This window comes from Lissotriton vulgaris, chromosome 8 (assembly GCF_964263255.1).
Source record: "Lissotriton vulgaris chromosome 8, aLisVul1.2, whole genome shotgun sequence".
NCBI lineage: Eukaryota > Metazoa > Chordata > Amphibia > Caudata > Salamandridae > Lissotriton > Lissotriton vulgaris.
The window spans coordinates 655,325,034-655,345,736 of record NC_141696.1 but is presented as its reverse complement, the minus strand read 5'-3'; the positions used below and the strand labels follow the sequence as shown (position 1 = coordinate 655,345,736).

Genomic DNA, 20,703 nt, shown 5'->3' with positions numbered 1-20,703 from the left:
TGGGTCTCTATCATCTACCACACCCGTTCTGGTGTTTTGCCTCAGAGCATATATTGCTATGTTAATCATATTGTTGGTCACCCATCTTCAATAATATTGAGCCAACACCTATCCCACATATCTCATTCTTAAAGTATAGGATAACATATTTATAAAACACTCAGCAGAAATAGAATACAATGTACTGTAAACATCCAAAGCTATGAATTCATTTCTCGTGTGAGTGAACAAGCGCTTAAACTGAATTCTCAAAAATATTCTATGCCAAATCATTTGGCGCATTGTGAAAAGAAGTGTGAACTGTCGAGGTATTTATCCCTTGCTTTCCATGACACACTCGCACATTTCTGCAAGCGGACAGTGAAAGAACTGGAAGTTCGCCAGCGAGATCGTGGAGCAAAGCCTTCTGCAAATTAATTTAAAATTATCCACGAAGGCTCTGATAATGAGTAGGTCACAACAGGGAGTGGTATTTACTGCACCTGGTAAAGACCATGATTACGAGTACCCTGGAAGGTTTCAAGCATTTTTCCTCGTTACATTTTGACAGGCTTGACCTGCCGAAATTAAACGGAGGAATCGAATTGCATCGCCCCTGGTAATTAATGGGTGTGATAAACTTTGCACCACTTCTAATTGCTACGTATATGAAAACAGATGGTTGTGCAGGCAGAAAACTTCACACGGGCACACTTGGTCAACATACCCCATGTGTTAATTATCGCACACCTTTGAAATGCAATCCCTGCACAAATCTGGTATGTGATGGAGTCAACGTTTCCCACAAACAGGGCTGTTTCTTCCAGCTTTTTTCCTTGATCTGTCTTTAGAATATATACTCTGCTAACGCTTGCACCTGCGCAATAGAGATCATTTAAAGAAAGATGGACTCATTCCTCAAAATTGGCAAAATGAAGGCCTCCCAAAAAGTGTTTGCTGATTTGCAGTTGGAAAGGAACCCTGGTCCTTTAAAAATAAAACTACAGATGATCTTGAATGTTTATACTTTATAATTTCCACAACACATTATATTATACTTTTATTTAGCCGTGTTGTGGATAAGTCGTGGTTAGATGCTGCAAGCTGGAGAGTGCAAAGAGAAAACATGGTGAAAGCATATAGAGAATGCAACATGGAATAAAGGCTTAGAAGAAGAATATGTTTAGGAACCCAAGCCAAACGTTGTAAAAGGCAGTGGACTGGAGAGGCAGCTATTATTAACATGCACCGTATTGTGTTAATCAATATAACATTATATGTCTCTTCTTACATAGTCTATAGGCTTCAGGGATGTGATGTGGGCCGTGGGACAGCCACAGGAAGCCAGGTCAGGGTAGGGGCCCTCTTCCAGCACACACTGCTCCTCTGCGGCGTCCCCCTGGTGTCCTAGCAGCCAGCTGCAGAATGATAATGCACAGGAAGCCCGTCAGCAAGGTTACTCACGTGGTACTATAAAGCATACACTGTTCTTTTTGGATTACATAACAAGGCTCGATGGCAAGCAGGGTTCAGATCATGCAAACACTATTATGCACAGAGAAAGTTTCACAAATGCCGAAAGCAGTTCACGATTGCTGATAACTGCAACCCGAGCAGGCCAGGATTTTTCTAGTTGGATATTGGCGAGGTTAAACCAGGCAAAATTGGCTTACAATGTAACATTTAAAGGACAGCTATAGGAGGTATAGTATAGGAACGGAAGAGAAACACTAAACTATGGCATTAAACCAATGTGTCCATCTCCCAACTTCTTTTATTTGCAAGTAATTTCATCCCGAATGTGTCCTTTGTCCTTGTGTTCTTCACTCTAGAAAGCATGGTATTTCGAGCGAGGTCACATGTCCAGCAGTCTACATGTGTATTACAGTAGCAGAAAGGATGGTGGACAGAGAGAAAGTACAGGAGATCAATGTTGGACGTGTATCAACATGGGGACTAGGAAGACAGCGAAGAGATGCTAGCAGATACAAGTGGTGCTAAAGAGTCTTGGTCACTGACCAGTCAACGACAACAGATGGTTGGGAACAAGGAGTAAAGTAATAGTGCGATATATTAGCAAGCATACTAACACATTTCCATTTAAATGCATATTCTTATTTCGGCTTTGCTAAGCTGTAGAAGCACAAACATTAATATATAAACAAGAGGAAAAGCAATTGCAATTAACCAAATTCATAATTTTATTGAAAATGTAAAATGTCTGCTCCAATAGTATGCTGTGGTAAGATTCATGAGAATCGATATGGGTCCTCATTACGAGTTGAGGAATTTCGCCTGGACTGATAATTATGGGGACATTCCCCAAGTCACCCTTACTAGTAGGTCCCAATTTGGAGCTGAGCAGATTGAATTTCCTGTATGAAATCCTGCTCCGTTGTTCCTGGATCTGGATTTACTGGTGCAGGAACAACAGACCTGATTTTTACACCCAGGTAATTGAGCCATAAAGATCACTTTAGGTCGGGATGCACTGCAACCCAGACCCACTTCTCTGTACCTGACAGTCTGACCAACCCCAGCCATGGCTCGAGGAAAGCATCTTATGCTTCCCACTGCCAGAGTATAGTTTCCTCTGGGCACCCTCCCTCTTCCCTCACCGGTCCCCCTGCTTATATTTATCTCCTTCTCAAAGCAGGTGGTAATTATGAGCCCCTTAGAACATGAAATACTGTGTGGAATTCTGCACGAAGCTGAGTCTATGTAGTTATTCCGCATTTTATAGGAATAGATTTGTAATTGCACAGCACTGACGTAGTAATACCACATTGTACCAGCTTTTAAGGGTGCGGATTTACCACCCGCCCGTACTGTGCAGCTTGTAATCAGGGCAATACTCAGTTAATTCTTCTTCTTTGGGACAGTCTCCATACTCACAAGTGCGTGGTCACATATGCAAGGCCTTTCTAAGTTTCATCCATGTGGATTCCAGCTCTAAGAAAGACGTCAGTTCCATACAAATGCATACAACTATTATTTCTAGTCTCACAAGATAGGAGGTTAGCTGCATAAGGCTAGAAAGCTTTGTGTCTTGAGTCTAAAACGTAGGTTACATGAGATAACCAGCTTTGAATGATAACCACAACACTAACTTTAAACCAAGTTCCTCTTAAATGCACTGTGGAAGAGAAATGTTAACAAACCATTCAGAAAAGGGCTGGCTCTCCAGGAGGCCTTCCATCAGGCTGAATGTTTGGCAGGCTACCGTGCAGCGTATCCAGTAAGCAGCCAATACCAATGTGGACCATTCCATAGACTGCACATAGGATTAACGTAGACATAGGGTTCTGCATGCGCAATGGTAGCTCAAAGTGAAAATGCACCAATGGAGAGGCTGGTGTTTTATGTTGAATACAGGGGTGTCCTCTAAAAAGTGAAGTGCAGTGCATTTATATCTCACAGAGAGCCCACAAACCATACGAACTACTTAGATGGCATAAAGTTTCCTTTGTAAACTTTCTTGAATGAAGTAAGCATCATACTGCAAACTTGGCATTAAATCAAATCAGATCGTGCATGTTGGATCATAAAAGGCATTGCAATTGCTTAGCCATAATGAAACACATAATTCTTACCATCCCTGTAGAACCCTGAAGGAACAGGGCACCTCTGGTTTGAAGTCAGAAGCCTCTGACGTGTATTCAGTGCAGTGTCCATGGAAATGTTCACTACTGTAGGCTTTTATCTATAAAAAAGAAACACAAAGGATTACGTCAAACACACAAATACACAACCCACTCAGCATAAAGCAACATTAAAACACTTAAGTTACACTTGTTATTTACCTTTAATGCATTCTGGGCCCAAGAGGAGAACCCTGCCTCATGGAAACAAGCAAGCATAGTTCCGTTGCACAAGAAAGGCACAGAAACGATCCAGCATCTTGGATGATGATCCAGCGAACTACCATCCTATTTCATTATTGGATCGAGTAGGAAGAGTCTTTGGCAAGCCTGTCCTGACAAAGTTGCAAAATTGGATCACCGATAGTCAGATTTTAATCCACCTCCAATCTAGATTTAGAAGACGCCAGGGCACCATGGATCAGGTAATGAGGTTATACTTCATTTACCGGAAATATATTCCACAAAAAAAAAAAAAATCATCCCTTCATATGGTCTTTGTCGAGCTGAAAGCCACTTTTGATTCAGTAGCTAGAACTACACTATGGAAAATACTGAGATGATGGTGTCTCAGGAAAACTTCTCAACAGCTTAGTTCTGTTTCATTTTTTTTTTTTAAACAACAGTGGTCCCATGCATAAGCAATGTTCACACAACAATCAATATAGACACAATGGATACTATATTTAATTATGACATGTCCAGCCGGACAGAGGTCCACATTTTTTACTTTTGAAAAAATCACAGACAAAATACCTTCAACAATTCTTCTTAGTGGGGCACAAGCCTGTAACCTATCACATACAAATTGGCATGGTGAAGAAATCACAAACAAACAGAACAGGGCTTTTAGGCAAAAGCTTCGGATTTCTGTGATTAGAAGTGTAACAGAAATTCAATTCACACCATTACAAGCATATAACACATGATATACGTTTTTAGTATATGGTGCTCAGGAAAGTCGACGGCGTTTCGATCCCATTATAAAATCAAGGGGATCATCATCAGGACATAAATAATACCTAAACAGTATAAGCCTCTATAGCCTAGTAGAGAAAGGTAGAGAGAAAGGCATAAAAAGAACAGATTTACTGATCTGACAATGATTAAGAAACAAAGTTACCAAAGGATTGTGCACGTTCGCGAAAATACTGTTATACTGGTGATGGTGACGAGGTATTACAGTACAATGGTTGGGTGGTTTAACCTGGAAAGGCATAGGTGGATATAACCACATAAGTTGACCAACCGTGCGAAGAGTCCGATGCAGTAACCTTCGGCATTGTGGTGAGTAAAAGTGAGCATGGCTGGATGGCGCAGGGAAGCTGATTAGTGCCGATCTATAAACCCTAAACTAGAGTGAGGGAGTCAGGACGGTGCAATGAAAAGTGAAACGGAGTGCTATAGACCTAGACAAGGTGTTGTGCCTTAGACCGGGCAACGTGTTATAGCATGTTAACTCCGTGAAAAAAACGACTAAAATGCGAGGCAGATTAAAAAAGGGGAACTCATACTTGGTGACTATATACCCGTGTGGGCGAACGAACACAACACAGTGCTCTAATAGTGGGTCCGACATGTTTACACCCAAGGAGCTTACCGATTAAGTCCGAGCCAATGAGTCTGGGCAAGGTGAAGAGCAGTAGGTTAAATAACCAAACATCCTGTGAATAAAAAGACAGGGTAGGATGGGTTGTACAACGCCATTCTGTACAGGCAGTACCAGTAAAAAATGAACAACAAGGGCAAGAAAGAATCTTACCCGCAATTGGGAGCCTTAGGACAACATGCCAGCAGAGTGCTCGGTCGCGTTATGGAGAGCGAAAGTTCGCCTAGAGGAGACGAGTAGGGGAAGGAAACAGTAAGGTTACGGATCAGTCGTGCATCCATCAGGATAATTACTCAAAATTACAGAATTTCCACTTGGTGTGGGCTTACCGGGTCAGTCGGCAGAAGTGACTTCCAGGCAAATGCATTGGCGTGCCGTTAAGGAAGTTGCACAATATGAAATGGAAGAAGGCTCACGATAGGCTAGGGCTGATCTCCTGAAGTACTAAAAATAAACGACGGACAACGTGGCGGCCATCTTAAGGTGGGTTAGATTCATGCAGGGGAGGTGTAAGCTAAAGTGGTGATGATAGAGCGCGACAGTGACAAATTTGAAGGGAAGTTATATATCAGAAAGTTAAGAAAAATTTAAAATTTAAAAGAAGGCTGTACAAATATATTACATTGCAAAAGAGCACAAAGCACTGGCATATGACAACGACAATTACTTTAACAGAAATTACAACAAATTGGTCCAGTCCTCTTGCAGATTTAGCCCCGAATTCAGGCTGTCGGTTCTCAGGATCCATTTCAGTTTCTCTTTAATGAGCATTTTCGTCAGATCCCCTCCTCTTGGGGGTATGATCACCTGGCTAATTACAGTCCATCTGATATCATTTTCATTGTGTCCTCTTTCCCTGAAGTGTTCAACCAGTGGAGCGTTGATGGTTTTGCATCTAATCCTACTACGGTGCTGCGAGATCGGTAGTTTGATCTTTTGTTTGGTCTGGCCCACGAAGATCATGTCGCATGGGCACAAGATAGCATAGACCAGATTACAGCTGTTACAGTTCGTAAAGGTTTTAAGTACGTTTCTCGTCTCTTTGAACACAGGCAGTGGTTATCTACATCTCCTGAGACCCGAGCTGCCGTCTCACCAAGCGTGAGGTCAGAATCCCTTGTGGGGGCTGCATTAACCGAACCCTTGTGCGTCGCATAATTTTGCAAGTGCATATGCTTGTTGGCAATGCTGTGACAAGTGCATTGGGCTCCAAGAAGCCCCAACCTCTGGCAATGTCTTGCACCAAGATCTTCAGCCACACTGCCTCCTGGGCACTGATCTGGGCCTAAATCCATCGTTTTTTTGCTCACCGTGCCATTCCAGTTTGAACCCAGCCATATGCAAATCAGTCTTGACCCTGTGCCCTATGGGAACAGTCCAGCCCGAATTGCCAGGCCAGGTCCTCCCTGGCCTGGAAGCAAGCATCCTAGGACCGGTTTCGGGCTTTCAGCCCTCATCAGCCAGGATAGCTTGATTCCAGTGGCATGGAGAGCACGGGACTCACGTCTGAGCAGACCCGTCCCAATCGGGGTGACAAATGCAAAAACAACAGTTGATGGACAGAATGCAGAACAAGGTCATACATTCACCCCAGTACAGAGATCTGGGCCTAAATCCATCGTTTTTTTGTTCACCATGCAATTCCAGTTTGAACCCAGCCATATGCAAATCAGTCTTGACCCTGTGCCCCATGGGAACAGTCCAGCCCGAACTGCCAAGCCAGGTCCTCCCTGGACTGGAAACAAGCATCCTAGGACCGGTTTTGGGCTTTCCGCCCTCATCAGCCAGGACAGCTTGTTTCCAGTGGCATGGAGAGCACGGGACTCACGTCTGAGCATACCCGTCCCACTCCGGGTGACAAATGCAAAAACAACAGTTGATGGTCAGAATGCAGAACAATGTCATACATTCACCCCAGTACAGATCTGGGCCTAAATCCATCATTTGTTTGCTCACCATGCCATTAGTGGACATCATATACCAGGCCAGCTTCTCACACACACACATCAAAATTAATTAGAACGGACTATACACATTCACAGCTCAGATTATAGCTACAGATCCCAGCACACTAAGTATAAACCACAAATTCAGAAGTGTCATTTTTACAAAATAATTTCCAATATCTTGCCCTCCAATGGCACCGGCTTCCAACTAATATGTTCTCACCACTGGGCTATCGAGTTACTGTTCGGTCACAGTGTTTATCTGAGTCACTTCTGCGGCCATTCCAAGTTTAGGTTTAGGAGAAGATCAAAGTATTCAAGCTCTAAACTCCTTTATTTAAAAGGCATTATATTCTAAATTAGAATGGTGCTGGGACACTGTATGATATTTGGACGAGGATTCTAACACCCTTTGCTGATACTAAACTTTTATGTCAAAAGCCATGTGCATCTTATCCACCCGGCAGCTTTCAGCACATGGGGAAAACAGACATGAATATAGATTTAACACCAACCAAAGAAGACTTCCTAATTCTGATGATTCCATCTTTTTACGCTGCAGGTAGTGGAATCACGTAATCCTTAGTCTACATCTTGGCCTAATAGAGCAGCAACCTGAGTTTTGCCCTATTAATAAACACGGTTTTCCCCATTTCTAGATGAAGGTGGGCGGGGGGGTCCCAGAGTGTCTAAATATCCATTTAAAGAACAGCTCTGCCCAAGTTACCTCAGCTTACTGCTCATCACCCCACCAATTCCATTCTAGTCTCTCATTTCAATCACTCAGATACATGTAGGTATATGCGCAGGCATCAAAAAAGAAGTTCTACATATTTGTGAATTTACTGAGAAACAGGCAGATAAGACGATTTGCCAGTAAATGCTGTCTGCAGTTCCACATATCACATTATTGTTAAATACAGCTATGGCGGTGTGGCCTAGGTGGGACTGGAGTAGCATGTGTTTCGCCTGCTCTTCGACTCTCCTGTGGCCTATCCAGTGCCATCGACCACACCAGGGCAGCTGAGAGGGCGATCTATCGCCGTGAGAAGGAGGCTGCTCTTCCGCCCTTGTTCTGAAGGGGTTGTCTCTCCCTCCTGCAACGACACCGGCCACTGCACAGCAGAGGCTCTCTGTGGTTGTTGGGTGCCATCATGCCTGGCAGCACTCGTATCGCCCGGCCCTGCCGTGGTAGACCCGCTTACTGCCTAACTCGGAACTGTATCTGGTGGGGTTGGATGCTTCTATGTTGCCTAAGGTGGGCCTCGCTCTGCTGTTGATCATTGCGGAGCCTGGCTGAGGAACCACTCAGAAGCACGAGGCTCCACGTGACGGTGCAACAGCGCTCCCCCTGTGGGGATGTGGCCCATCGATCCCTTGGACATCTAGAGGTGGCTCTGAAGAAGACTACAGCCCGGGGGAAACCCGAAAACCAAACTACCCACCCTGAGGCTCTGTAAACGCAGATTAGCTGGGCCTCAACTGCACATCCCAGGTGATACAGTCTGTCTCTGCTCCTTCACCCAAGAGAAGAGTTAGAGGTGAAAAAATAACACGGGGGCTGAGCGGATTGGCTGCTGTGCCTGAGGCCCATGGAGCTCTACATTTCTTGCTGGCAGAGACCTGTTCTGATTGCTGTGGCTGGAGGCGGGCCAGACTCTGATTTCATGCCCCTGGCGTGGAGCTTGGGTATCTTAAACCAAGGGGTACCCTTGTGTTCCAATCGGCTGCAGGGGAACATCTCACTAACAGGCCCCCTCCACTATAGCCTTTCTTCTGGTATGCAACCTGTCTTGCCTGCTCATCCTCTGCCCGTGGTTTTGGCTCTGCCTCCTGATGAGTAACTAAAGCCATTCAGAGGTTGGAAACCCCAGGAGAGGTGCCTCCCTCATTGCCTGATACCTGCTGTGGCGCAGAGAGACCTTGTGACTGCTTAGCCGTCGGCCTCAATAGGCCATAGACAAAAGTTTCTCCTGCACTCTCTACAGTTCGGCCAGTACCTGGATCCTGTACCCCAGCATTTCTCAAACTGTGGTCCGCGGACCCCCAAGGGTCCGTGAGACATTCCCTGGGGGTCCGCAGGACTCTAGTGCCTGTCCTTGTGAAAAATGAAACGCCCATGCGTCCTCACAGCACACAGGACCACACCAATACAATCTGGAGGCATGGGCAGCGAATGGGCAGTGGGCAGTCAGGGGGGCGGGGCCGCAAGGGGGCACAGCAGCGGGGTAAACGAGCAGAACAGAAGGCAAAAGGGGCACAAAAACAAGGAAAAAACGAGTGGCACAGAAGGCAAAAGGGCACAAAAAAACGAATGGAACAGAGGGCAGAAAGGCACAAAAAACGAGGGGAAAACAAGTGGAACAGAGGGCAGAAAGGCACAAAAAACGAGTGGAACAGAGGGCAGAAGGGCACAAAAACGAGGGGAAAACAAAGTGGAACAGAGGGCAGAAAGGCACAAAAAACGAGTGGTACAGAGGGCAGAATGGCACAAAAAACGAGGGAAAAACGAGTGGAACAGAGGGCAGAAAGGCACAAAAAACGAGTGGAACAGAGGGCAAAAAGGCACAAAAAACGAGGGGAAAACTAATGGAACAGAAGGCAGAAAGACACAAAAAACGAGTGGAACAGAGGGCAGAAAGGCACAAAATACTAGGGAAAAGCGAGTGGAACAGAAGGCAAAGGGGCACAAAAACAAGGAAAAAACGAGTGGCACAGAAGGCAAAAGGGCACAAAAAACGAGGGGAAAACGAGTGGAACAGAGGGCAGAAAGGCACAAAAAACGAGGGGAAAACGAGTGGAACAGAGGGCAGAAAGGCACAAAAAACGAGTGGAACAGAGGGCAGAAGGGCACAAAAAACAAGGGGAAAACGAAGTGGAACAGAGGGCAGAAAGGCACAAAAAACGAGTGGTACAGAGGGCAGAATGGCACAAAAAACGAGGGAAAAACGAGTGGAACAGAGGGCAGAAAGGCACAAAAAACGAGTGGAACAGAGGGCAAAAAGGCACAAAAAACGAGGGGAAAACAAATGGAACAGAAGGCAGAAAGGCACAAAAAACGAGTGGAACAGTGGGCAGAAAGGCACAAAAAACGAGGGAAAAACGAGTGGAACAGAAGGCAAAAGGGGCACAAAAACGAGGGAAAAACGAGTGGCAAAGAGGGCAGACGGGCACAAAAAACGAATGGCACAGAGGCAAAATACAGAAACATAGGGGCAGCTAAGAACAGAAGGCAGAACGGGCAGAGAGGCATGGGGGCAGCAAGGGGAACAGAAGGGAAAACCGGGCAGAGAGGCATGGGGGCAGCGAGGGGAACAGAAGGGAAAACCGGGCAGAGACACAGGGCAGCGAGGGGTACAGAAGGAAAGACCGGGCAGAGAGAGCACGGGGACAGCGAGGGGAACAGAGGGAAGAAAAAGGGGCACGGACCACATACAGGCAGCGGGGGAAGACAGACAACAGCAATCACAGACACAACAATGAAAATACAGGTAATACAATTAAAGCAATATAACGTTGAAAGGCACATGTGTATAGGTTACCGTTACTTGGCAGGCAGGTAAAAATAGATGCCGCCAGGATCAGCAGTAGGATTTTCGTGTTGCAGTCCGATGGCTCACTTTCCACAAGCCCTTGGGTACCACTAAATAATACACTGCTGTATGCATACATGTCCATGCCAATAGACCCAATTCAGACTGTCTCCCTCTTGAAATTGCCTCTGCTTCAAAATGCGTTTTTAAAAAGAAATTTAAATTGTACAAATTGCTTGGGGGTCCCCGGCTTCCAGTAGGGATTCAGTGGGGGTCCTCAGGAGTCAAAAGTTTGGAACCACTGCTGTACCCTATTTGTTAGACTTGGCATCTTTTGGCGTGTTTCCTCTGACTTTTTGTTTTCTGACCTCCTGTTTTGACTCTGTTTTTGCTGGTGTAATGATTCCTCACTGCTGTCCAGCGGTAAAGTGCAAGAGCTCCTGTATGAAATGTGTTATGAATTGGTGTTTCCATGATTGGCCTATTTGATCTATGTGTCAGTCCCTAGTAAAGTGCACTGCGAGTACCAGGACCTATAGATCAGATGCTGTTTGTACGCTGCAGCACTGGATTGTGCCACCCACGCCAACAACCCGTAAAGTGTAACTCTGGCCTGCCCTTACAGAGCCTGTGCGCAGCCTGGGGCTGCCATGTCGACTTGGCAAGTGCCCACAATTGCAAGTCCCGAAACATTCCCTTTTCTACATGTGAGTTGCCCCTAAGGTAGGCCCAAGGTACCCCCATGGGCAGGGTGCATTGCATGTGAAAGGTAGGACATGCCCTGGTGTGTGTGGCATGTCCTGATAGAGAATTACAGCCTACTTCGTTTTTCACTATTGCAAGTCTATCTGTTCCCCATAGGCCAGAATAAGCAGTTTGATTATTACATCCTATAATCCTAACTGACTGAGGGAACATGGTAGAAATTCGAGTTTAGTATGCCTGAACTCAGAGTGATAAAATACATCTTTTAGTGAAGTTGGTTTTAATATTTTGTGTTTGAAAATACCATTTTTAGAAAGTAGGTATTTTCTTGTCTAACCATCCAAGCCTGCCTCTTCTAGGTTGTGTATTCCTTGTCTGGAGTTTGAGAGACAGGAGCTAGGGGATTCCAGGAAACCGGGTGAGTCAGCACAGGGCTGAATAGCAAGATCTACATGTAGTTTGGTGGGAGGAGTTGCACCTGGGACCTGAATAGGGCTGTGCCTTCCCTCCACAATGCTGGCTCCACCTCCTGTGGTGCATCTGATGTCCCTGGCCTACACTGTTAAACGAAAGAAGGAGTCTTGTGAACAAAGTGCTCCAAGATTGACCAGAACTGGTTTGGACTAGGCAAAGGCCTCTCTGACTTCAGAGAACTAAGAGAAATTGAGGATAAAAGGGGGACCCAAACACCAGAACTATAGAACTCGCTGGAATCAAGGAACCTGCCAGGAAGATGAGCTGAAAGAGCTGCCAGGAAGAGAACTGCCCCTTTGCTGTGTTGTTGTTTTGTTGGGTTGGCCTGCAGCTGCTGCTTCTGCCTTGGGCAGTGAAAGGACACTGAACTTTCTCTACTTGTGCTGAGTATCTCCAAGGGCTTGAGGTAGAGGTTGCCCCCTGTTCAAGAAGACTCAGGAACAGCAAAGACTTCAAGCCCTCCGCCGTCTACGACGCCGCTGCCGACTCAAGGTCCCGAAGGCACCGCAGAGGGCAGCGCCGCAACACGACCCTGGTCTCACCGACGAAGCCTGCTGACGCCATCACCGAGCCACTGCTCGCACCGCGACCTGGGGGCACCGCACTCCTCACCACCTCGCTTCACTACAACACCTTGGTATCCCCGACGCTTGACGCCGGACTCAACAGTGCTGCTTGCACCGTGGTTCGAGGGCACCGCTTGTAGAGTTACAAAACGCACCGTCCTCATCCTACACCACAGCCTTGGCCGGTACCATCGACTCCTGTTGTTAGCCGACGACAGTGCTTCAGCGATGCCGCTGCTGCACCGTGACCTGCCAGCACCGTGATGAGCACCGCCTTCATCTCACACTGCGACCCTGGTCTCACCAATGATGCCACCTGACGCCGTCACCGAGCCGCTGCTCGCGCAGCGACCTGAGGGCACCGCACGCCGAGCTGCTGCACTTTGCACCGCAGCACCCGACGCCTTCACTCCTGATTCCATCAGGGAGGAGATCGACCTGCAATGGGTGTGACAACGAGAGGTCATCGACGAACTGCATCTCTAAAAGGTACTGTTTGTGGGTCTTCCCGACACCGTAGCTTACCCGCGATTACGCGGCCAGCCAGAACTGTTTGGATTTGTTTGCTCACGACGCCGTGATAGCCCCGGACGGAGCTATCGACATGAAGGAATTGTGTTTTCAACGTATCTGTGCAATTTAAAGACATCTTGCTTATGAACTATTTTTAAAGTACTGTATTGTGGATTTTTATCGTATTTGGTCTTGTTGTAAGTATATAAAAATATTGGCTATTTTTCTAAACTGGTGTGGTGTCCTTTTGTAGTGCTTATACTGTATTACTGTTGGTTTTGTGCAAATGCTTTACACACTGCCTCTAAGATAAGCCTGACTGCTCGTGCCAAGCTACCTAGTGTGTGAGCAGGGGTTATTTTAGGAGTGTAACTCGCTTATCCTGACTAGAGTGGTTGTTTCTGCCTGGCTTTGGTGCAAACCTTAGCCAACCAGAAATTCAATTTCTAACAGTTTTGGATTGGACTATACCACCGACGGACACCCCAGCTCTTCCTGGTGGAGGGGTGGGGAGGTAGTGTGGCCCACAGGCCCGCTCTTGTGTAGGGGTCCAAACCAGAGTTCCCTCATCTTTTACAGCCTTGCACCCTACACAATACCTCTCCGCCATCTGAACTGGTCAGAGACCTGATTAGACTCAAAGCATCTAACTGCTCACATCTCTTTACCTGTCTCACACTACGCTACTTTGGTGGATACTCCTGTAACCTGCAACAGGAACAACAAGGTAGGCACCTGAAAATGCTACTAACCTCATACTGGACATGCGCACCTCACCGCCTTTTCATGTTCCAAACGTGTGAAAGACAACCCTGTGATGTCTCTATGGACAAAGGCCTTGTCAATGGACTCAGACATGCTGCCCCCCCCCGACAGAGCCTACATCCTTGTGGCCCCTATTACAGAGGATTACAGTGACCGTTTCCTGTAAGAAATTTGCTCTGACATTAGCTCACTCAAGGACGAGTTTAAATCCTGCCCATGTGACATCTGAAAAGATATCTCAGAAATAGGGGAGCGAGTAGATGACCTTGAACGCACAGTAGATGCCTGGTCAGAAGACCCGGACATGTTATGGCGACGTGTAACGGCTCTTGAAGAACAGAAAAATCAATTTGCATACCAAGCAAGAAGATTTGGAAAATAGAAGCCGCCTGTAAGGATTGTCCGAGCGGTCAACAACGAGTCGAGGGATGTCTGGGGTTGCTTTTGTTTCAAGCGTCTTTATTATTTTGCTAAAGGGGGTTAGACACACTGTTTTTGTCAAAATCAGGGGTTAACAGAAAAATGGATAGAACATAGAATGATAGTCGGATGTTCCCCGGGCGAGGTGATCTGCGTCGTGGGATACCGTCTTGTCTTCAGGTAGGTCTTGTTCTGGTTGGGACTCCTCGGAAGGGCAGAAAGAAAAGCATAGGGCCGGGATTAATCACATCCGTCCTCTTATACAAACATGTGCTACCGCCACCATAGGTAGTGAAGGGGGGGGGGAGGGTTTGTGTAGGAAAGAGGTCGACATGGCTCTGATTGTGCTATTTCTCGCCACCCCACCACCCCCAACAGAAAGCACCCCTTAGAGGTACTTGCCTTGGGCCACGGCCCGTCCACAGAGCCGTGGCGTCCTGACCCGGGGCAGTTGTTCCCTTCCTAGGGCCACCGGGTGTGTGCGCCTTGTAGGTATGAGGAGGGTTCTCCCTTGGGTTCCGGTTCCCGCTGAACCTGCTCCCTCCTGGTTCCGCTCCTCCTCCGCCGGGACAGCTGGGCTCCGCTCCTCCAACGCCGGGACAGCTGGGCTCCACTCCTCCACCGCCGGGACAGCTGGGCTCCGCTCCTCCACCGCCAGGACAGCTGGGCTCTGCTCCTCCACCGCCGGGACAGCTGGGCTCCGCTCCTCCACCGCCGGGTCAGCTGGGCTCCGCTCCTTCAGGTTCTCAGTCTTCCTCCGGGCTCCTGGATACCGCTTCCTGATCACGCCGCCCGTCCTTTGTTGGTGGTATGCTTTTATCGTCCCACCTCTCTTTCTATGCCCGCCTGTCTCGGACAACAGCTAGTTCGTCAACTGCTTCCGGGTGGGTGCTGGTGTCTCTTCCCGAAATACCCCACTTCCGGCTGTCTGTCCTGACCGACTCTCCGTCCGTGTCACACCGCCGTATCAATATCTGCATCTGGGGCGTGCCTGGGGGTATGGAAGGCAGCAATATCATGTCATTTACAGCAGATTTTCTCCAGGTGATTCGAGGGGACGATGACGCCTCCCTGCCAACCCTCGACAGGGCCCACTGGGTGGCTTCAGCCACTGGACGCACGGATGTAGTGGCAGGCATTTTGACCAGAGGGCATTCTTTACTGAAAAAGAAAGGAAACTTAGAGCATCTAGGGGAAAGACTAAATTAGTCTTTCTGGGACAGTGCAACTCTACCAAGATCTACCTCCTATCACTTTGCGGAAGCAGCGTGACTTCAAGCCTGTCACTGATAAACTCCGCAACTGGGGAATCCGCTATCAATGGGGGCACCCCTTTGCTCTCTTGTTCACATGGGAGGGCAAACGCTGCTCCCTAAGATCATTCACAGAGGCGAAGCGATTGTTTGGACTTCCAGCCGACTCTCGAAGCCAAGGCATCCTCACAGGCTGCTGAACGAATATCACTATCCGCCTGCGCAGCCTCAGGGGGGAGGGGACTTCTCCGGTTCGCTACACTACAGGCACCCTCTGAATACGGACACTTCATTGCACTCATATGCACCATCACATTCGCAATGATACTGACCCGTATAGTCCTCTTCCTACTAATGGTGGCGCTGGGCCGCAAGACCTAGGAGGGACTCAATCTTTCATTTACTCTGTTCTCTATCCGATGGCCATCTCCTGTGACTTATTGCTCAGGAGGGTGACTCCTTTAGCCCCTGCAAGACGTGGAAGTCACTTTTGGAGCCTGTTGGTCCGTTATTCCTGCTGCTTGTACTTTGTTTTCTTTTTCAGGTCAATTTACTCTACCTATGGGTTCTACTGCACATGGCAACTGTCACTTTATAGATCAGGGCTGGCGGGTGGGGCGCCTGTGAATACTCTATGGCCTCCTCGTTCATGGCTTCTCCCCAGTGTTATGGGCTTGGTTTGGGTTTTCTTCTCGGTGCCTCCTTCTGTGGTCAGGTTGGGTAGTGGTGAATACACCATTACTGGCACAAAGCGCCTTATTATGCTATCTTCTCTCCATGTGTAGAGCAACCCCTACATACCATCTGGCGACATGTCTAGGCTGGGAGACACTAAATTGATATCTGAATGTGCAGACCTAAACTCCCCAAACAAAGGCAAGCAAATCTGGCTATACATACTACAACATGATCCTGATAATGTCCTCCTGCAGGAGGCCCATGTAATTGGATAGCACATCCGAGACACACCAAGCGCCACTGGGCATATACAAATACTAAAACGCTTGGGGTGGGTATCCTCTGCAAAGCAGGCATCCACATGTCCAAGTGGTCCGTGATGGGGAGGGTCGGTATCTGACTCTACATCTTCTTTGGGGAAAGTGGAGGCTCTCATTACACAACATGCATGCGCCTAATAACTCACAGGACACTTACCTCAACAATTTGCGGGAACAATTGGAGGGGGTGGAGGGCGAAATTATAGAATGCTGGGATTTTAATCTGGTGTGGGATGCTGCACTGGACCGAAGTGGGGCCATTTTTCAAAATGCAGGGGCCATGTCCTCCCATCTCAAGCGGGACTTCGAGTACCTGGGCTTAATAGATGCATGGCATTACAAACACCCCAAAACGCAGGATTACTCTTTCTACACCCACGTACATACTTCCTACTTCCTTATAGACTACTCACTCACTCCGTTAACATCTACATCTAGACACAGTGAAGCATTCTAACATCTCCATTTTTGACCAGGTGCACCTAGAGCTGTAATGGGAGGCTAGTGGCCTCTTCCCTAGGAGGCCAGCGCACTGCACCTGCCCCACACCTCCTGCGTGACCCAGTGAACGTGACCGAGATATGTAAAGGTATCGCTGACTACTTCACTCTCAATGCTCTTCCCGAAACCCCCCTTCACACTCTATGGGATGGGTTTAAGGCCACCATTCGGTGTACGATTACTACTATTGCTATTGCACAGGGATGGGAGGCCAAACTGGTAGAATCTAACTTGACGGTCGAAATCAAACAGTTAGAGCAACTGGACAAGGCCACACCCTCCACTGGAGCAAACGGGAGCTTGCCGTGCTGCACGGCCAACTTTGCACTTACCGGATGGGAAAGACTGAGCTTGCATTCCTGGTGCTGAAACAGCGCTACTATTGAGTGGTGGGGGGGCAACAATGTGGGCAGGCTTCTGACTTGTAGACGTTGTCAGACACAGGCCAAGACACATATTGCTAAGTTGCTGACTGATGAAAGGGGATGGGAGAATGCAGATCGGGAGGCCTTTCATGATTATTATCAAATGTTATACTCTCTGGAGGATCCCCCACAGCCCTAATCAAAACATACTTAGACGCTTGCGAATGGGAACATCTACATCCATGCCACAAAGATCTCCTGGACGTATGATCACTCTTGAAGAATTGCATGCAGCGGTGGGGGCCTTGCCCCTGGGTAAAACCCAGAGGCCGGATGTCCTCCTGGTTCATATTTATCGTCTCTTTTTACCCCACTCACAGGATCACCTATTGCGGCTATTTAATTCTTTCACACACAAGACAAGCCGCACACCCACGATGGCCTCTGATGAAATCTCTCTTAGACCCAAGGCAGGCAAAAACCCAACCTCGTGCTTTTCACATCATCCCATAGCCCAACTCAATGATAAGCTGTTCACTAAAATACTAGCCTCTAGAATTAAACCCTATCTTCAAGGCCATGTCAACCCGGACCGGAATGGCTTTATACCCCAGAGACAGGGTGCGGACAACGTCCCTCGCATAGCTCACTAATTTTGAAAAATCTCAATATATGATATGATATTCCAGCATGCCTTCTCTCACTGGACGCAGAGAAGGACTTTGATAGGGTAAACTGACCTTACCTCCAGGCAGTGCTCGTTAAAATTGAGTTGGGGCCGTGATTGATCTCCAATATAATAGGCTCATATGTGGCACTGGTGGCCAATGTTCGTGTAAATGGACAAACCACGAGACCTGTAACCATTCTTCCAGGAATGGCGCAACTACCTTCTGGGGACCACACTTACCATAACGGTCTACATGGACCATTGCAACCTATAATTCTTAAAATCTGTGAAGGCACTATTGCTCTGGCGACTGCGATGGTCCCTTTTCTTTGAATATAATTCCTTTATATGACCTATTGTCTAAGCAGAAAACATGGGAAAGTGGATGCTCTCTCCTGACCACACATGGAACCAGAAGCTCCTCCTGAGCCTCCACCATTACCAGCAAAGACTAACTTCATAAACTGCACCACAGTCCACTATAAAAATTGGAGGAAAACCTCAGACAAGCTGTGTCACAAGTCAACACCCAGAGTTGGCTCAACACTCATCCTCAAGGGTGCCTAGAACAGGTGTTGCTCATTCTTAACACATAAGTGTTTTTACCCACTGTCTCCCTGCAACAGCTTGCCTTGGGGTGGTGCCACGATTCCCCGTTAGCAGGGAACCTAGGTATTGCTAAAACCTTGGACAACCTGAAGAGAGAGTTTTGGTGGGGCACCATGACAGAAGACTGTCATCTATAGGTCTTGTCCTGCGAGGTATGTGCTCAAGCTAAAAGCAGCGCAGGAAACCAGCATGCCTCCTGCAACCTTTGCCAATTCCGTCGCAACCCTGGCAGACCCTAACTTAGGCCTCGATTGTGGATTTACCAAAAGCCCAAGGGTTCACTACCTTACTTGTGGTAGTCGATCACCAGATCAAAATGTTCCACTGCATCCCCATGGGAGGAGCTCCATGGTTTGCTTCCCTGGTTCTGCAACACACAGTCCGCTTGCAGAGTGCTCCCCATCAGCATAATTTCAGACCGAGGGGTGCAATGCGAATCACATTTCTGGTGGGCTTTCTGCAGCCTCATTGGTATCTTGGTAAACCTGTCCACCACTTTTCACCCCCAATCAGACAGCCAAATTGAGTGAACCAACTAATCCATAGAGCAATTTTGGCATTGTTTTCTCCGGGAACAGGAACAATTATTGGATCTAACCTGGTTAGCAGGAATTCTGACTTAACAACAATGTCCACTCAGTCGCAGGATTTTCCCTGTTTTACAAGTTGTACGTTTTTCATCCCCATTTTATACCAGTAGGAAACCCTGTCCCCTCGAAAAACCTATCTGCCAACAATTATCATGACCTACTTCGTGCCACATTAGCCATTGCGCGTGCACACTTGTGCCATCTCCAAGATGCCAATAAACCCTTTGCGGATGCCAAGCGACGGCCCGCCCTTGAGTACATGGAGGTTCAGAAAGTCTGGCTCTCGACATGCAACATGTACCTCAAAGGTCCTAGCTAATTACTGCCCCATTTCATCAGCCCGTTCCCCATCACTAAGGTTTATGGCTTAACAGTCATCCACCTTCTTAACCGGGCGCTTTGAGGGTCCACCTTACATTTCATGTATTTTTACTGAAACCTGGCCACACGTTTTACGATGCCAGTGTGATGACCTGTCTCTGTGTGTGGTCTGGTTCCATGCTAGAACCTAGAGCTTGGAACCATCTGTCACCAATGTTCATCTAATATGTAAGTTCCATATTTGTCAGTTGTTAGCTGACTGTTGGTTGGGGATGAATAAATACTACATGTTAACCTTATCCTGGATGAACTCTACTTTATTACACTGGCGACGTTTGAGGAGGAATCTACACGTGCAAGTCGGCCTCAACAACAGGTGTATAGCTAAAGGAAAAGAGGAAAACTCACCTGGCTGCTGTGTGGAAGAAGAAGGTCAAACGATATCTTCCAGGAATAGAGGTGGCACAGCGAAGGAAACGCGGTGAGAAACTAAAAGAAAGAAGAAAACGCGGCGAAAATCGGCAAAGGTAGACAATTTCAATGGTTTAAGAAGGAAAATATGTAAAAAAACGGAGTTTGAATGTGACGTCGATTTTCAAGGGTAAATTCCCAAAGAAAAAAGACTATTTGTTGGACGAAAGTTGGCTGACATCTTTGAATGGGAAAGTTTTGAAAAAACAAGCGAGATTGGCCAAAGAAAGAGGTACAATTGTTGCGTGGTGGCCATTTTGAGTCGGTTTAAAAAAAAAAAAAAAAAAACAAGCTCGAACAACCAAAGAAAGAAGTACTAATGTTTCGTGGCGGCCATTTTGAGTTGGTATAAAAAAAAAAGAAGCTCAATCTACCTAAGAAAGAAGACTGAATGTATGTGACGGATTAGTGGCGGCCATCTTGAGAGAAATTTTTTTTGTTTGTTTTTTTTCTGTTAATTTGAGAAAGAGGACAACAGGAAAAGCGGTAGTTCGGCGTGTGGCATTGTCGAAATTCAAAATTGAATGGTAAAAGGAGGACAGAAAGGCCTGTTGGGCACAAGAAAGAAGGGAAAAGTCGTCTTAGAAGAAGTAAAAAAAAAACGGAAGTAGGAGCTTGTTGAACAGAGAAAAGCACAGAGAAAAGCACACAAACTGGAAGAGGTGGCAAGAAGTGCTTGAAAGGAGAATCAGGCTCAACTTGTGAAAACTGCACGGGAAACTTGGAGCCTGTCAACGGTGATGGGCACACCTTTTGGGGGAAGAGAGGAAGTAC

The 20,703-nt window shown here is 47.1% G+C and overlaps 1 protein-coding gene across 1 annotated transcript in view; it reads right to left on the bottom strand.

The window, feature by feature from the left end:
• Nucleotides 1–20,703, bottom strand: part of CRYBG3 (crystallin beta-gamma domain containing 3) — a 1,124,543-nt gene that overhangs the window by 531,398 nt on the left and 572,442 nt on the right. The window contains exons 14-15 of the mRNA XM_086936146.1: nucleotides 3,573–3,682; nucleotides 1,271–1,397 (exon numbers count right to left, since the gene is read on the bottom strand). Of these exons, the coding sequence (XP_086792272.1) occupies nucleotides 1,271–1,397; nucleotides 3,573–3,682 (237 nt within the window). The remainder of the gene's footprint in view (nucleotides 1–1,270; nucleotides 1,398–3,572; nucleotides 3,683–20,703) is intronic.